Source organism: Salvelinus fontinalis, chromosome 1 (genome assembly GCF_029448725.1).
Source record: "Salvelinus fontinalis isolate EN_2023a chromosome 1, ASM2944872v1, whole genome shotgun sequence".
NCBI lineage: Eukaryota > Metazoa > Chordata > Actinopteri > Salmoniformes > Salmonidae > Salvelinus > Salvelinus fontinalis.
In genome coordinates this window covers 41281261-41299494 of record NC_074665.1, presented here as the reverse complement: position 1 = coordinate 41299494, position 18234 = coordinate 41281261, and the positions used below count along the sequence as shown (strand labels likewise).

Here is an 18234-nt window from a genome sequence, read left to right as displayed (position 1 = left end):
TAGGAAAAATTAATGGAAAAAGAATAATAAATTCAGAAAATAAGGTCTGAGGTTAACACAGGCTTAGGAGATCTTACAAGTTTAGTTCTATGAGATCATAGTCAGTTAACTTGACCTTTATGAATTATTATGAAGCCTTTATGTGCTTTGTTTTTTCTTTAATTACATACATTTTTCAAAATTCCCAAAAAGTGACATTAGCTGATGAATATTATCTCATAGAACAAAACACAGACCTTATTTTCAGCGTTTATCCAAAACGCCATTCATTTTCTCCATAGGCTTTGTCCAACTAACCATGGCGGAGTTAGTGGCTACAAAAAGACGCCATTACCATTTCTCTCTATAGTTACTCTGAGCATGTTATGTATTAACTACCTTGGACAGTTGTTTATTGGAGTAAATGCACTCAATCAATACATTGACTATTTCAGTATGATGGGGCAAAATGTTTTTGTTACAGTCTAATGTATGTAAATGCTTGAGTTGAATAGTACTATATGTAGTATTCACTGGTATTTGTACTTCAACTGTCCAATAACCTCTTCATACACTGCACAAAAGAGTGATTTGTTATTGGCTTCTTATCTTTGGTGCACCAACGGCCCAACCAGGCTGACTTCCAGTCTGTTTAGGCTCGAAAGTTCTTATCACTCCCCTATTTTAGACACATAGGCTGTGAGAACTGGTTAGAACCTGCTTTTGTTTGTATAATGCTTTAAAGGAGTAAAGTACCCCTTATCTCTCATGTAAACTTACCTCCCCCTTGGAGGGGTAAGCAATTCTTTGTGTAGGTGAAGTATATAAATTACTGTGTCATTTTACATTTTTATGTTACTCTCCGGTTTCATCTGGAGGGTAAGCTTCCCTGCAATTGCTTGAATAAACTCTTATTGCTGATAAATGAGTTCTGCCTGATTCTTGGAACAAGTTTTTCTCAGCACGTATATTGACTATTTCAGTATATTTCGGTACATTAACTATTTCAGTGTCTTGACTATTTCAGGATATTTAGTATTTCAGTATCTGAGTGTGTTGGAATGACTCAATCTCAACCTCTTCTTGTTTTCTTTCAGGTGTAGTAGGTGATTGGACCAATCATTTCTCCCCTGCCCAGGCACAACTGTTTGATGAAGACTACGAAAGAAAAATGAAGGATGCTGACATCCCTTTCCGGACTGACATCTAGTGGGATTTTCCTCTCTGTATTTCCAACACAATGCAACTGGGCAGACTTTTACCATACGAGGTCGGAATCACTACCAGTTGAACATTTTCCAATGTTGTGGGATTTGTGAGAAGCCAAAGGAAAGTATCAAAACACACAACACACTCCAATATTGCTTAGATGTAGATCGTTGATTTGAATGTTTGTCCGCTTATGCAGATGTACTGTTGAGAGTGAACCATTGATTTTATGTCTTGAAAATCAGCCCGTTGTTAAAAAATAGTCAATAAAATGTGCTTCACAATGCATCAGTTGTTGTGATCACTTTTTAATTAATGGTAAAGATATAATACCTTATTGTTGTGAGTGAACTTGTCCTTTGTTTGTTGTCATGGACAACCTTCAAGCACAGTACTTCTCTCCTACATTGGACTGATGTAGAGCACATAGGGGCAAAGACCCGGATAAAGTAATGAGTAGTAGAGAAATGTAACACAAGTTGGATTGTGGTGGAGAAACTGAACAAAAAAAACAACAGTCAAGAGTATCCAAGTTTAACAAAAAATCTCTTTTTAATACATTATTTCTATGAATAAAATCTTAAATATTTGAATATTGTTTTGGTGGAGTAAAACCCCAATCCAATTTAATCTCTTTCCATATACAGAGGTTGTTTTATGTGCATTTTTAAAATTGTTTATTTTTTTTCTCGTTGACTTTCCCCTCTGTTCTATTGGTTGGCTCACAAGAGCTCCTCATTCATTGGTTGTGATAGTCATCTTTTTCAATCTTCTCCTCCTTGTCCTCCCTTTCTCCACCTCAGTAATTCCTCTTCTTCTAGATTTCTATTTTTTCTAGAGTGAAAGAAGAAAAGCAGGAAATCAGAGGGAAAGAGATAACTGCAATGTTAGTTTAAAATGAAAGCTGATGAAATTAGCAGCAGAGCTATGTAATATGTAATGAAACTATAATGGCCATGTTATTTCAACCATTGTAGTATTATCACAATAGCTATAATACTACAATAGCTATATACTAGACTTTCTTGTAATTTATAAATCTATAAAGATTTCTATGCAATATTATTAGTATAGGATCTGTAAATGTTACAATATGGTTATTTACTGCAGAGGTACAGTATATTGAGCAAAAATATATCACACTTTTATCGAATAATAGCTCATATTACAAATGTAAATGGCAACAACAGTTACTGCGTCAAACATCTACCCCCTCAGACTCAGACCCCCCCCCCCCCCCCCCCCCCCCCCCACACGCCAATGCCGAAGCATCTAGACAACTCACAACAGCAACAAACAACAGGACATGATTCACGTTATCCTGGTATGTGCTGTATAACTAACTTCCATGTAACAACCATACAAGTTGGCTACACAGCACAAACAGATCTGGGACAAATCCCCAAAGCCTACTGATACATCACTGATACGAATTATACGTATAACAGTGGAAAACAACATTCATAAACCAGACCAGCAGAATACAGAGCAGTACAGATACAATACAGAAGTAGCATGTCCACACACGTTTGAGCATATAGGCTAGAGATCCCCGGAAAGACTGAAAACGACGCAACTTGGGCAGGTTGTAAAACACAGATTCACTTTGCACATGTACACACACTCTCCTGACATAAACACAATGACATACACACAAAGAGAGAACCGCTAGCGATGCAGTTGGTGGGATACCTTGCTGTGGTTACAGGCTAATGGTGGGTGATAGGCAGGATTAGTCTGTAAAAAGATGATTCAACGTGTTATTGAGGAATGAAACGGTGGAGTTATATGATTAAATAAAAGAGAATGAGAGAGAGAGGTGAGAGCGAGTATGAAGATAGGAAGAAGGAATACGGGGAGTTAGAGAAAGAGAGAGCGGAGTATAGAGATACAGAAGAAATGAAGGCAGTGAGAGCCGGTGATAAAATGATTGAAACAATTGAGAGAGACATTTAGAAGAGGTTATTAAACAAGCATTAACATTATGATACACATTGTCTTAACCAGATGGAAGGATTATTCATTTCATACCAAATAAAAGATAACCAGGGTGAATATAAGAAGGAATTCATTTAAGATTTTTATCGAAGCTGTTATTCAAATGGAGAACAAGGAATGTTATACAGTAGAACTGCTGGGGTATAACTGTTATTCAAAGTACTTTAGAAGCAGAATTGCTTGCAAATACAAGGATAGAATATCATCATTTGGTTACAATGGTAAAGGTGTGTTTGTGTGTGTGTGTGTGTTCAGAGGCACACTTACTCTCCAGGTAGTTACGGGCGACAAACTTCAACACCTCGTCAATCAGGATAACAGGGAAAGAGAGTTTCAGAACAATCAACCATTGCTCCACGTTCAAGTGAGTCAACTTGAAGACCATCTGGGCGGGAGAAGGGAAGAGAAGAACACAGGGTTGTTAGGGAAGAACAACTGACAAACTACTGACAGAAAATACTCAGTAGTGTCTTCTGAGCAATATAAATGTCAAATTTATTAAGCATATAAGCATATGATGGGACCATTTCCACAGTGACAGAGGACTGTGATGGGACCATTTCCACAGTGACAGAGGACTGTGATGAGACCATTTCCACGGTGACAGAGGACTGTGATGAGACCTTTTCCACAGTGACAGTACTTACGGGCAGGGGGTCGACGTAGATGATCATGAAGTGAAGGGACATGGAAAGAGCCATGGCTCCAACCAGCCACAAGTTGCTCCATGGGGGCATGCGCACCAGAGACTGGTTCTCAGACAAGCTGTAAGGGAGGGGGGTTAAAGGAGACAATTTAACATCACATGATTAGTGTGTGTGTGTACGCGAGTGCATGCCTCTGCGTGTGCTTGTGTGTCCGTGCTCTTGCATCTGTGTGTGTGTGTGTGTGTGTGTGTGTGTGTGTGTGTGTGTGTGTGTGTGTGTGTGTGTGTGTGTGTGTGTGTGTGTGTGCGTGTGTGTGTGTGTGTGTGTGCTCTTGCATCTGTATGTGTATGAGTGTGTGTCTGTGCATGTGCCTGTGCGTGTGCATTCTGCGTCTGACCTGTTGAGGGCATTGGACATCTCAATGGTGACCAGCACGGACAGAGCCATCGTCATAGGGGGAGAGGCCTCGAACACCTTGCATGCAATGCCGGTGAAGTCTTCGTTCTCGCCGTGGCACTGCATGAAGTGGGACAGCTGGTGGAAGGTGACTCCGGGGCCGGTGGGATCGTACATGAACCACCAGACGGCAGCTGCGACAGTGGCGGCACCGACATATCCTGGTGCGGACCAAAGAGACTTACCGTCAGACACAGACTCAGGTGGTGAACACCTTGGTGGTGTTCAACCAGCCCTTACAGGACCCTACTAATTCAAAGCAGACAGGGGATATGTCCTAAATGGCACCCTATTCCCTTCATAGTGCACTACTTTTGACCAGGGCCCACATTCCCTATATAGTGCAAACCTTATTGGCCCAGGACAAAAATAGTGCACTTTGAAGGGAATAGGTTGTCATTTGGGACATAAACAGATAGTTCCCCTGTCCTATTCTTCCACACTTACCTCCAATGACCATGTATCTGAAGAACAGCCAGCCAGAGATCAGGGGCTCCTTGGCGGAACGGGGGCGGCGGCCCATGATGTCCAGGTCGGGGGGGTTGAAGCCCAGGGCGGTGGCAGGCAGACCATCAGTCACCAGGTTGACCCACAGCAGCTGGACGGGGATAAGAGCCTCGGGCAGACCCAGGGCAGCAGTCAGGAAGATACTGAATGAGTGAAGGGAAGAAAAGGTGGATTGATTGATTTAGATTTTACAAGTGGTTACAAGTTAAAAAAAGTACAAATCCCAGAGAATAATAGATGAAAGCAGACTACAGTTGGAGGGATGGGGAGGACAAGGAGGAGAGAAGTTAGGTCCCTAAGCTAATGCCTAAGCTTTAGCTTGATGGGCTAACACAATCTGAGAGCCCGGGTTCAAAAGTTGGTTCCATACGAACACTCACCAGACGACCTAATACATAGGTTTTTAGCTCGATGGGCTAACACAGTATCAGAGAGCCCAGGGTTCGAACCCAGTCCGTCCCGTATGGACGGAACACTCACCAGACGACCTCACCAACGTTGGAGGAGATGAGGTAGCGGATGAACTGCTTCATGTTGTTGTAGATGGCGCGGCCCTCCTCGACGGCGGACACGATGGAAGAGAAGTTGTCGTCAGCCAGGACCATCTCAGAGGCAGACTTGGCAACGGCAGTGCCAGAGCCCATGGCGATGCCGATCTCGGCCTTCTTTAGGGCAGGGGCATCGTTCACACCATCACCGGTCTGGTTTCAAGGGAGGAAGAGAGAGAGTGTCAGTCGAAGTGGTGCATTTACAAGTCAGTCGTTCAAAGATCGCTGGAGGAACACTATCACTTCCAGTGCACTATCAGTTACATTACAGGGATTTGGGGGGAACTTTTGGATTCACTTGAACTACTATCAAATGTTTGAAGACTTGTGTATTTTATAGTATATAGCATGTGTATCTACACATATGTCTTGGCCTCACCATGGCAGTAATCTCGTCTTGGCCCTGCAGAAACCCAACGATCTTGGACTTATGGGATGGCTCTACACGGGCGTAGCAGCTAGCCTTCCTGACAGCATCGCTTTGCAACTCAAATGAGGGCAGGTCGTCGAACTCACGGCCAGTGAAGGCCTTTCCGGTCACATCCTCATCCTCTGTGAAGATGCCAATACGACGGCAGATGGCCACGGCGGTTCCCTTGTTGTCACCTGAGGGAGTTGAAGGGTGACATTAGCCAATCAGATGAAGGATAAAGAGAAAGATGTACTGTGCAGTAATAATGAGCAGGGGCGGAATTGAAGGGGAACTGCATTTTCAACGTGAAACTCATTTTGACATTTTAGTTGAATTACTGGTGAGTTTACAGTTGTTGTTTTTTACAGTAATTTTACAGTAAAAAAAATGTTTTCTCTCCAATTCAACCCCAGGTAATATGTGACAACAAAAAACATGTTAATATAACGTGGAATACAGACGTCTATGTACACAGAGATATAAACACAATAGACACGTGATAGCACAGACACAACAAAAACCATTGTGGATGCAACAACACTTTCAACACAGAAGCAAAAAAACAGACAAGTATAATATGTACTGAAGATCGGACACGACACAAACTAGATCAAAATCACAGGAGATAATAATATTTACTTAGAAACAGACGACACAAACTAGATCAAACTCATAGATAAAGGAAACATATACACAATTACTTTGTAAAGGAAGATGGTCTGTATTGGGAATGGGTGCTAGAGAGGAGGTAGTGGTACACTAACCAGTGATCATGATGACGCGGATTCCAGCAGCTTTGCATAACAGAATGGCGGGCGTAACCTCCTTCCTCGGGGGATCCAGCATACCAACGCAGCCAACGAAGGTCAGGTCAGTCTGGGGACGAGAGGAGTGAGGGAGAAAGGTGAGGATGAGTCAAAACCAACTTGGATATACCTGGCTAGACATCCATCCCAAAAAAGGTGTCCATCCATGTATCTGTCCATGTATCCATCCCATCCTCTCATCTATCCATCCTGCTGTCCACCCATCTATCTACAGAGGGAAATATTTCTTCCTCACCTCGTAATCAATGAACTTGGTGGCATCCTCAAGCTTCATCTCCTCGACTTTCAGGGGGGTGTCACGGGTGGCAAGGGCCAGGCAACGCAGGGTATCGCGGCCGCAACCCCATTCCTTGATCACAGCCAAAATCTTGTCCTTGACGGCGCTAGTCAGGGGAATGCGGGTGGTGCCAACGCGAACATAGGCACATCTGTCAATCACACCCTCGGGGGCACCCTATTGAGTGAGGAGGAAATGGAGAGAGGTTGGGTTTTCACAAAGGGACCAAATCAAACTCCTTCCTTTGCTTTGAAAATACAGCTGTCAGTAGAACTGTTGAGAGACTATAATTTAGTGGGTAATAAACTACTTGCAACGGAACAATAAGGCATAAGCCCATGTTTGACACAACAGCATTAGAGGAAGAGGACTAGAAGAAGAGAGCTAGAAAGTGGAGAGAGAGAGAGGAGCTGACCTTCACAAACATCTTAGCTCCACCATCGCCCTTGGCGGGGGTGCAGTACACAGACATGGACTTCCTGTCACGGGAGAACTCCAGGGTGAATTCCTTCTTCATCAGCTGCTTGATCACAGCACAACAGGCATTGGCTCTATCAGGCTTGGAGAGGCCTGTAACTTTGGAGTTGAACACGTTCATCTTTTCAACCAGGCAGCACATGGCAGTCTCGGTGGCCTCGCCCACTTTCTCGTAGATCTTCTTGGCCTGGAGGGAAGGGAGATAAGTAGAGATAAAAGTGTCAGAGAAAAGAGGTTAAGAAGAGGCAGAGGGTAGAATCTACAGCAACGGGATCACCTTCGTAATCATAAAACATGTTATTATGATGGTATGTTCGACATGACTGCAGGGAGTACATTTCAGTTGCCAAGCGGAAAAAGGTTGTGGTTTGAATACGCGAGCTGACAAGGTGAAAAATCTGTCAATGTGCCCTTGAGAAAGGCACTTAACCCTAATTTGCTCCCGGGGTGCCGTACTTCTATGGCTGACCCTGTAAAACACAGGTGTCAAACTCATTCCACGGGGGGCCGAGTGTCTGCGGGTTTTCGCTCCTCCCTTGTACTTGATTGATGAATTAACATCACTAATTAGTTAGGAACTCCCCACACCTGGTTGTCTAGGGCTTTATTGAAAGGAAAAACCAAAAACCTGCAGACACTAGGCCCTCCGTGGAATGAGTTTGACACCCCTGCTGTAAAACAACAAATTTCACTGCACCTATCCGCTGTATGTGACAACTAAACAACAAAAGTCAAAGCTTTGTCACAGTGACTTTGTCAGAGCATAAATATGTGTTAGCCATGTTGTTTTATCTGTGTTTAGGGGACTACAGAAGAAAATGATGGGAAACTTGATGGGAAAACTTGATGGGAAAACTGAACTATTGATGGATGGAATGATGGATGGAATGCCTACTAGTGTGATAAATAAATAACAAACAAATCAATTCATTACATCGTTGTAGTCCAGAGAGGAGTCATTGCACAGGGCGCTGATGGTTGCCAGCTCAACAAGGCCATCATAGGATCCGCAGGGGGTCTTAGCACCTCCCTGGGAGCTAAGAGAGAGAAGAGATAGAGAGGTGGAAGAAAAAGGGAGAATAGAGAAGGAAGATATAGGGAGAATAGAGAAAAAAGGGAATAAAGAGAATATGCGTTCACATAATTGTCATGTGAGGCTCAGTAGCTTGAATGGTACCTATGTCGTAAAGTTAACACTGGTTGCCACAGAAATGGGACTACTTACACCTCTCCCTCGGGGGTGTACTTGGAGCCGGAGATGTCGAACATGTCCAGGTTGACATGGTCGCCATCGACATTCTTGATGATGAACATCTGGAGAGGAAGAAACAAAGGGAAGTTGTGAAATTACTGTTCAGTTTGTGTATGTGCGTGAGTCTGTCAAGTGTCTGAATGTGCCCAAATTGGTCACATAGTGAACAATATGCTGCCCAATGTCCCAGTGAAATGTGTGTCTGTGTACAAATGTGTCTGTATGTTTCTACTAAGACAACCTTGGCAAGCCACATTAAATCGGTCCGGATTTGGCCCCTGGGCTGCCAGTTGCAGACACGTTATGTTCTGTGCAGCACCCACCTTGGTCACACACATCTGGTTGGTGGTCAGGGTTCCGGTCTTGTCAGAGCAGATGACGGAGGTGCAACCCAGGGTCTCCACAGAGGGCAGAGAGCGGACAATGGCGTTCTTCTTGGCCATACGGCGGGTACCGAGAGCCAGGCAGGTAGTGATGACAGCGGGCAAACCTGGTAGAGAGACGATAGTCGAAACCATGAGTAAATCAAATAGTAGTGATATAGTGAGAATAACATAGTGTGCATTTAGTCACAATGGAATATCACAAACAACGAGCATTGTGTGAACCGCACATACCTGACCAAAAGTACACACAAAGACACACATACACGGACACGCACATACACCGCACAACCCATCTCTCCTCCAAACACACACATTCATGCCCCCTTCCCCTCCCCATGACATCTCTCTTTTCCCTATCCATCCTTCCCTCCCTCCGTCCCTCTCTCCCTCACCCTCGGGTATGGCGGCCACAGCCAGGGCAATGGCGATCTTGAAGTAATAGACGGCACCACGGATCCAGGAACCTCCATGGACGGGATCGTTGAAGTGGCCAATGTTGATCGCCCACACGGCAACACAGATCAGGGAGATGACCTTGGACAGCTGTTCGCCGAACTCATCCAGCTTGGCCTGCAGGGGGGTCTTCTCTTGCTCGGTGGCGACCATTTGGTCGCGGATCTTGCCAATCTCGGTGGAGACGCCGGTAGCCACAACCACGCCAATGGCCCTGCCGGCAGCGACGTTGGTGCCCTGTGGTTGGTAGAGGTGGAAGTGGTGGAGGATAGACCGTGAGAAAATAACGTAGAATTTAGTGTACAATGTTTTTAATTTTTTTTATATGGTTATACACTATTTCACACTGTACACCCTGTTGCAAACTGTTATACACTACTGTAGGCCTTCTGTTCAACTAAGATGATTAAGAAACGTTTACTAGTCATGAATAGAGAACGCTAGAGGGTGTGTTACGAAAGAGAGGGAAAGACTGAGGGCCAGAGTGAGGGATAGAGGTGTAGAAAAAGGATGGAGGCAGGTCGGGAAGAAACGAAGGATGTAGTGATGGAGGGGAGAATAGAATAGAGAGATAGAGGTATGGAGGGAAGGGGAGATGGAGGGGTACTTACAGAGAAAAGCATGTTCTTCTTGTCCTGGTTGACGGCTCTGGGGTCGGGGACAGGTTCAGTATGCTTGATCACACTGACGGACTCACCTGAGGGGGACCCACAGACAATGGTCAACGAGAGGACACATAACAAGAAAACAGTATGCAAGACAATGCCTTACAGGTGTAAAAAGCACCCTTTCTCACATTTCTTATAGGACTACAATGTAAATAGGTCTTTCGACTTGATTGTGTTCTTTATCCGTAATGATTTTTAATAATGTAACTGTGTATCGTTGTTTTAGTTCCTGCATAGTTAAAACAACATGTTATGTATTATATAGTAGGATTTGGCCCCTGGGCTGCCAGTTGCAGACACGTTATGTTATGTTCTGTGTGTAAGGATCCTTACCAGTAAGAATGGACTGGTCAATGCGGAGAGTGGTGGAACGGATGGCAACAATCCTGATGTCAGCGGGGACTTTGTCACCGACTGGGGAAGGGGAGGAGGGGGGGGGGGAGAGATAAGTATGCATGCTTAACCTCAACTGACACATTATACACTAACCAATCAGAATAAGCCATAGGAATGCCATAGAAATGACTGACTTGAAGGGCAACAGGTGTACTATGATGAATGAACACCAGTGGGTTATGGGAGAGCGGGGAGAGAGAGAGAGAGAGAGGGCAAGAAGGGGAGAAGAGGTTTGGCAGGTGGTAGGGGGGTATTTATACCCAAGATTTTGTTTTCCTTCCCTCAGCATGTTTTCACAGCCGTTTGCCCCCTCCCTCCTTCCCTCCCTCTCGCTGCCTTATATGGGTAAGAGGCCTCCCCATCTCCCCTCCATCTTGCACTCGTATGTCCTGCTCTTGAGAATCCTCTCAAATATACACTCTGTGGGTACCTAACTTTCTTTCTCAACAGTTTACACAATAAAGCCACTTAACGCCCAAAGTGCTAAAAAAGGAAGGAAAACATTTGAACGGGTAAGCGATAATAAAATACATGTATTTGTTAGGGGGGGACAGACACAGTCAGATGAATTGTCCCATCATGCTTTAGCTTGCGCTAATTTGCAGCATGAGTCTGTAGTCTAGGTGTCCCTAGGTCTTTAAAACGTTGTACAAGAAATTACAGAATAAAAATATAGGTCGTTAAGAGAAAGATGGGTCTCTCACCGGACACCTCCACAATATCACCAGGAACCATCACGTTGGCCTTGATCTTCTGCACGCTCTTCCTGTCAGTACGGAAGACTTTGCCCATCTCAGGCTCGTATTCCTTCAGAGCTTCGATGGCGTCCTCAGCATTGCGCTCCTGTGGCAGACAACCAGACACGCGTGCAACTACAGTCAATACAAACACCCACTTTCAACTCTAACACAACTACAGTCAATACAAACACCCACTTTCAACTCTAACACAACTACAGTCAATACAAACACCAAGTTAACAGGACTGCAGTCAACACTGACGTACCCACAGACAATACAAACACCTAGTCATTAAATACAGGCATAACTATACACCTAGTCATAACATATAGCCCTAACTCATAAACACAACTCCAGACAACACAACTGTTAGAAATGTTAAGGAAATAGACCATGTTACAGTCACAACTAACAGAGCCACAGTCAATACTGCAGGTGGCTGTCTGTTTGCTTGTTATTACTCAAAACATGCCTGACCCGGCTGTCATTCTCACTGGTGTCCAAAAGTAATTCTGTTTCAATTGAGCAAACTGCTCTTTCTCAGTAACCCTAACCCACGTGCACGATGTCACCAACCCACATGCTATAGGTCATCACAGCTGCGGGTATGTATCATTGCTCAACGTGTACGTGTGTCTGTCAACACGACTGACCTGCCACACTCCAACAACAGCGTTAGCGATGAGGATGAGAAGGATGACGAAGGGCTCGACAAAGGCGGTGACGGTCTCCTCGCCTTCCTCAAACCAAGCCAGCACCTGAGCACAAACAGGTGGACAACAGCGGAAAATGGTTAGCATTTGGTGTCAGCATTTGCATCATAGCATACAGTCACACTGTCTGTAGGAGAAACCGTGTTTGATCACAGTTAAATCAACGTTAAATCAATGCAATTATTATCTGATACAGTGGTTTTGTGTAAAACATCAAAATAAATTCCTAGTAACATTTGCGGCATGGCAATAAAGTTGTCTGATTCTGAATCTGCTGCAAAGCAAAGAATTTCTATGGGCTATTTGATAGTCTGTGGTTGTCTGTAGGTTTTTGTTGATTTATATATGGTTTACACATGTTTATAATGATGTCATGGATTTTAGGACATGACAATTCCCCAGAGGGAAGCCCTTGGCTTAAAAGCCGTAGGGAAGCTGTGAGGATGTTTCGGATGATTGTGAATAAGCAGTGTTCAGAGGGCACTGCAGGGTACTATCAGGCATTTAGAAAATGGTTTCATGTGTTTGTTCCATCACTGTTCTAATTTAGTCTGTTTACTGTCTGATACCCTTACACAGACTCAATGCTAGTGTCCATGGGCACAACAACAGGAGACAAAACTGTTACAGGTTGAGAAATAGACCTACTTAACTTGCATTTTGTTAATTAATTTATAAATGCAGTGTGCGAAAATGTTTGAATTGTGTAAATCGTATGTTTTATGCATTTGAAATGTAGCATTTGTGCATTTGCAATTTTGGAATAGTAAATCTATGTCAAAATATTTTAAAAATAGTCGCCCACTCTATATATGCTCCCAACACTTTAATGGGTAGACACCGAATCAGCTGGCTGTGTCAAAAAAAAATCTTAAATTGTGTTGATGTTGTTCAGCTGTTGTCTAAAGTTAAGCAACCGCTCCAGTTTACAGTTTAGTGCTCCAGTTTGCTGTATTTCACAATAATGACACAATCCCTGTACACTTGATCTCCATGTCTCATAACTCCATGCTCCTACAGTATCCACTTCAACCTTCTCTACCTCTTTCTGTGGAAGCCCATCGTTCCTTCCATCGGACCTGACCTTTTCCCGAAGGATACAGTTTCTCTTCCCTGGCTTGAGTCTTTCTTAAAATAAATCATTACCCCCTCGACCCCCCCTTACTCCTTGCACCCCCCGTCTCTCACCCGCTCCTCAATATTCGCCTTCTAAGGCCATCCTGACAGCTGCCCAAAGGGGTGGAAAGCGTGTGGTAGGAATTAATACACCTCCAACCACCCCTCTCAAGATCAAATAGGGGGTGCTTATATTTGTCCTGTTCAATGTACCCCCACCCCAAGTTCTCCTGTTCAAAAATATATTTTAAGAGGGAAGGGGACTTGGAGTGCCAAGAGAAGGTACAAGTTGTTTGATAAAGTGACAAGACGGCAATGCCAAAGCAGTGATATGCAGGATCATCCTTCAAGCCAGTGGTTTGGGTTACAGGTGTAGGCCTACAACTTTAAGTGCCACTGTCACAGCTGTTTGATATCAATTAAGGGTCTTAAACAAAAAATGTGTAGATTAAGTATGAGTGTGTATGATGGGTGGTCCCCCTCCTAAAAAAATATGAAATAAGTATTTTCTTCACACTCTGGGGAGGGAAGGAAATTAAACTTGATATTAACATCTTGAAATAATTTCACAGGTGTTCTTGGCTACTATTACTATTATCGTGAGCAAAATAACCAGGATGAAATAATACAAGCATAGCCTTTGTTTACTCACAAAAGAGATGCAGGCAGCCAGCAGCAGGATTCTGACCAACAGATCCTCAAACTGCTCCACAATCAGCTCCCAGGTGGTCTTACCTGAGAGGGAGGGAGAGAAAGAGAGAGAGAGAGAGAGAGAGAGACAGAGAGAGAGAGAGTGAGAGAGAGAGAGAAAGAGAGAGAGAGAGAGAGAGAGAGAGAGAGAGAGAGAGAGAGAGAGAGAGAGAGAGAGAGAGAGAGAGAGAGAGAGAGAGAGAGAGAGAGAGAGAGAGAGAGAGAGAGAGAGAGAGAGAGAGAGAGAGAGATAGAAAAAAAGGTATTATTAAATAATGATCTGAGAATTTGTGTGTATTTGTTATTTTTGTCTAAGTGTCTGGAGGCAAGATACGTCTTATGCCGAATGCTGTGTAAGAGAGATAACGTATGTAATGTTTTGCTTGATTTCCAACCCCAAATAAGTGATTATCATATAAAAAGGGGAAATTACCCATGTATTGATTGATTTGGAGTCCTTCATCTATAAATGTGGATGCTCAGTTACCAGGATTATACAAGAGTATGAGAATTATGCAATAATGTGCAAGAAATTCAACAATCAAACGATTGCTTGCATGTTACAATTAACACCTGATAAAGGATGATTTTATTTTGAATTGAAGCCAGTAGTCATTTTTAAAATGATGTGAATCACGTGTAAAAAGTAAACATAATATTGATAAATGTTGGTACATTTCCACAATGTGCTTCTTATTTGTGAATTCAGATGAGTGACAGTTGATGTGAAAAAAAACACTTACCCTCCTCAGCTGGCAGTGCTGGGGTTGGCCAATCACGATGCAGGGAAGGGAAGGTGGGCAGAACCCAAAAAACAATATTAGCACAAAATAAATTGCATGACATTGTATGATTTGTCAGACTTAGCTTAGTTCATCACCACTTGGACTGGGCAGATATATAATATAGTTAAACACTGATACATTATTTATTGGATCTGTTGTACCCTAAGACATTTTAAAGCACAGGTGAATTTCTTTATATTTACTTTCAACCATTTTGGATGAACCAAAAACAAACATCTGACCTAGCTAAACTGTACTTTAAAGTGTCTTAGTGTACAACAAATCCAATAAATAATATATCAGTGTTTTAACTATTGCTTTGTATCAACAAGCCTTAAAATCTGGAAGAACACACTAATTCAACATAACATTTGGATTGCCCATAAACTAGCCATAAACCAGAAATGCATTGAAATGTAGCCCATGGAATTGTGGACAATTATCTGATAATAGCAATTACCATGTTGCTGATTGTAGTCTTTACTGTAAGTGTATTGATACACTTGCTTATTCATCAAACACTTGTTTGCTACAAAAGCATGATCATCATTAACAAACTGTGGCCAGAAATGCAATTGTGACCAGCTTATGCAATGTTAAATTAACACAAAAAGGTGTGGGCATTTCAGCGACCTAATCGAAGCAGACTACCATCTAGCTTGGTCTATCTAGTTCACGCTGCATGTAATTGGTCAATGATCAGCAACTCAGTGATCATATTTCATATCATACATCCCTGTTATCCATCTAAGGATAACCCCCCCCCCCCCCCTCTGCACTAGGACAACAATTATGCTTTTAGAGTGCAGTGTATAAAGTCAGAAAATGTCCTGTCTCAGCCACTGCCTGTCACCAAGGGAGTACCCCAAGGCTCGATCCTAGGCCCCACACTCTTCTCAATTTACATCAAAAACATAGCTCAGGCAGTAGGAAGCTCTCTTCTATTTACATGCAGATGATACAGTCTTATACTCAGCTGGCCCCTCAGATTTTGTTTTAAATGCTCTACCACAAAGCTTTCCTAGTGTCCAACAAGCTTTCTCTACCCTTAGTTAAATCTAGACTTGGTTTCCTCTATTGTAATCGCTCCTCTTTCAGCCCAGCTGCCAAACTAACCCTGCTTCAGATGACCATCCTACCCATGCTAGATTACGGAGACATAATTTATAGATCCGCAGGTAAGGGTGCTCTCGAGCGGCTAGATGTTCTTTACCATTTGGCCATCAGATTTGCCACCAATTCTCCTTATAGGACACATCACTGCAATCTATACTACTCGGTAAACTGGTCATCTCTGTAAACCCGTCGCAAGACCCACTGGTTGATGCTTATTTATAAAACCCTTCTAGGCCTCACTCCCCCCTATCTGAGATATCTACTGCAGCCCTCATCCTCCACATACAACACCCGTTCTGGCAGTCACATTCTGTTAAAGGTCCCCAAAGCACACACATCCCTGGGTTGCTCCTCTTTTCAGTTCGCTGCAGCTAGTGACTGGAACGAGCTGCAACAAACACTCAAACTGGAGTTTTATCTTAATCTCTTCATTCAAAGACTCATTTATGGACACTCGTACTGACAGTTTTGGCTGCTTTGTGTGATGTATTGTTGTCTCTACCTTCTGGCCCTTTGTGCTGTTGACTGTGCCCAATAATGTTTGTACCATGTTTTGTGCTGCTATCATGTTGTATTGCTACCATGTTGTGTTGTCATGTGTTTCTGCCTTGCTATGTTGTTGTCTTAGGTCTCTCGTTATGTAGTGTTGTGTTGTCTCTCTTGTTGTGATGTTTGTTTTGTCCTATATTTATATAGTATTTATATAATTTGTTTAATCCCAGGCCCCCGTCCCCGCAGGCCTTTTGGTAGGCCATCATTGTAAATAAGGAATTTGTTCTTAACTGACTTGCCTAGTTAAATGAAGGTTAAATAAAAATAAAATAAAATGCTCGCCCTGCATATTACCTATGAAGACTCTTGAGCCATCACCCGTCTCTCTGCCTCCCACTCTGCTTCCTTTCCTCTTTAAATAGCTCTTCAAAGCCCCCAAAGGTCTCTGCTTCTCCGTCTCTGCATGTCCATGTCTACCACCTGTGGCAACTAACCTAACCCTTTTCAAAAAAAAAATAATCCAACACAGAACCTCACTGCCCGCTGTACTGCACTTAGTCTATTCTACCGTCAGTTTCCATTTCTTTTCTATGTTCCCCTTTCTTCATGCACCCCTCCATCCCTCCGTGGGTCTCACCATTGGGGCCATACTTGGCCAGGTTCTTCTTGACTTGGTCTGGGGTGAGACCAGTTTCCATGTTCACCCCGAAGAAGGCCAGGCATTCTGCCGGCGTCTTCGTGTGCGCGTTCTCCATCCTTGCTACTAGCTGTGTCTAGCCGTGCTCTTTTGATTTTCGTTGTGTTGCTCCTTCTTGTTTTGTGTGTGGTGCTAGGACTTGTATTGGTCCCTTGGCTTTTTTCGACCCCTCCACAAGCAGGAGTGCTGGACTGACAGAAAGGCGAATAAGCAAACACTGCTGCAGGGTTTTATATCAGCACGGCCACACTATTGGTGGGGACCCCACGGGTACACGCCTCTAAATTCCAGCATGAGAGATATGGAATGATGAGGGTGGGGCTCGAGGTGGAGTAATAGGGAGGTAAGCTGGTAGACTTGGACAGGAATTGTGGACTTGGCCTGGGGGAGGAGGGGGGAAGGGGGTGTGTGGGGGGATATGGAGTTGAGGGGGGGGGGGTGTACCATGGAATAAGAACTGTTTTTGGAACATGCATGGTCAGTGGAATAAGGATAGGGGAGAAGGTGAGAGAGTGAGACAGAAGATCTTGCAGGGGGAGGAGGGGAAACATTGAGTGACGGCTCAACTGGTTTCTGCTGAGGAAGGGGGCCGAGACAGAGAAAGAGTGCGAGAGAGCGAGACGGATAGAGAGAGGTGGTGGAAGGTTAACTTAGTACAAGCATTAGCGGAGCGCAGTGACATCGAAGCCTAGGCAACCAGGGTGGGACATTGATGCACGGGGGTTCACATGGAACCGAACAGATAGTTCAAACCACAGTTATGCCCCTTCTGTTGGGGGGCATTTATCATAATAATTATCTCACTGTACCTCTTTTCCTTTCATTAAACAAGTATCAAAAGACTTGTTGGACAGATGAAAGAGATCAAGCATACCATTTGAGGCCTGGGGGACCTTGGGAAGCATGGAGTAACACAGTGTGTTAGAATGTGAGAGCAAATGAGAAGAACAAAGCGAAAGAACAAAAGAAGGGGAGTGAGAGTGAATAGAAGGGCAGAGAAAAGGAGTGAGGGAATAAAAGAAGAAAGGCATAAGAGTATGAGTTAAAGGAATGACTGGTGGGGCAGCAGGAGAGGAGAGCAGGTATATCTTACTATCGCTCAGTAGAGAGAACCCCGCCGTGGAGAGAACAATTTTATTCCGCTTTTTTTAAACAAGGAGGGGAAGGAGGGAAAGGCAGTTGGGAGATATGACGCAGATTAAGTAGATGTGTGACAGTTGATCCCCGAAATCGACACCCATGCAGCAACTGTACAATGTCTTCTTGTGGCAGAACCAGAGGATTGATTCGGTTAATGCCTGCTGACTGACGAGAAACAAATGATAAGACCCTGGTAAAATGTATTTTAAAGAGAAAAGACAGTGGCATAGAATATTAAATCTACCAAAAATGG

General features: G+C 43.7%; 2 protein-coding genes across 2 annotated transcripts in view; one reads left to right on the top strand and one right to left on the bottom strand.

The window, feature by feature from the left end:
• Window positions 1-1474, top strand: part of sult1st6 (sulfotransferase family 1, cytosolic sulfotransferase 6) — a 35515-nt gene extending 34041 nt beyond the window's left edge. The window contains exon 7 of the mRNA XM_055921519.1: window positions 1077-1474. Coding sequence (XP_055777494.1) covers window positions 1077-1189 — 113 coding nt within the window. The 3' untranslated portion in view covers window positions 1190-1474. The remainder of the gene's footprint in view (window positions 1-1076) is intronic.
• Window positions 1475-2880: 1406 nt separating this feature from the next.
• On the bottom strand, window positions 2881-17059 carry atp2a1l (ATPase sarcoplasmic/endoplasmic reticulum Ca2+ transporting 1, like). The gene is made up of 21 exons (XM_055921485.1): window positions 16782-17059; window positions 14495-14512; window positions 13714-13796; window positions 11886-11990; window positions 11197-11335; window positions 10430-10510; window positions 10040-10125; window positions 9368-9665; window positions 8913-9079; window positions 8563-8651; window positions 8272-8374; window positions 7276-7524; window positions 6819-7037; window positions 6521-6632; window positions 5724-5950; window positions 5277-5497; window positions 4737-4939; window positions 4231-4450; window positions 3834-3951; window positions 3454-3571; window positions 2881-2925 (listed from the first exon to the last, which is right to left on the bottom strand). Exons 1-21 carry the CDS (start codon window positions 16897-16899, stop codon window positions 2921-2923), a joined length of 2979 nt encoding a protein of 992 aa, XP_055777460.1. The 5' UTR covers window positions 16900-17059; the 3' UTR covers window positions 2881-2920.
• Window positions 17060-18234: the final 1175 nt, after the last annotated feature.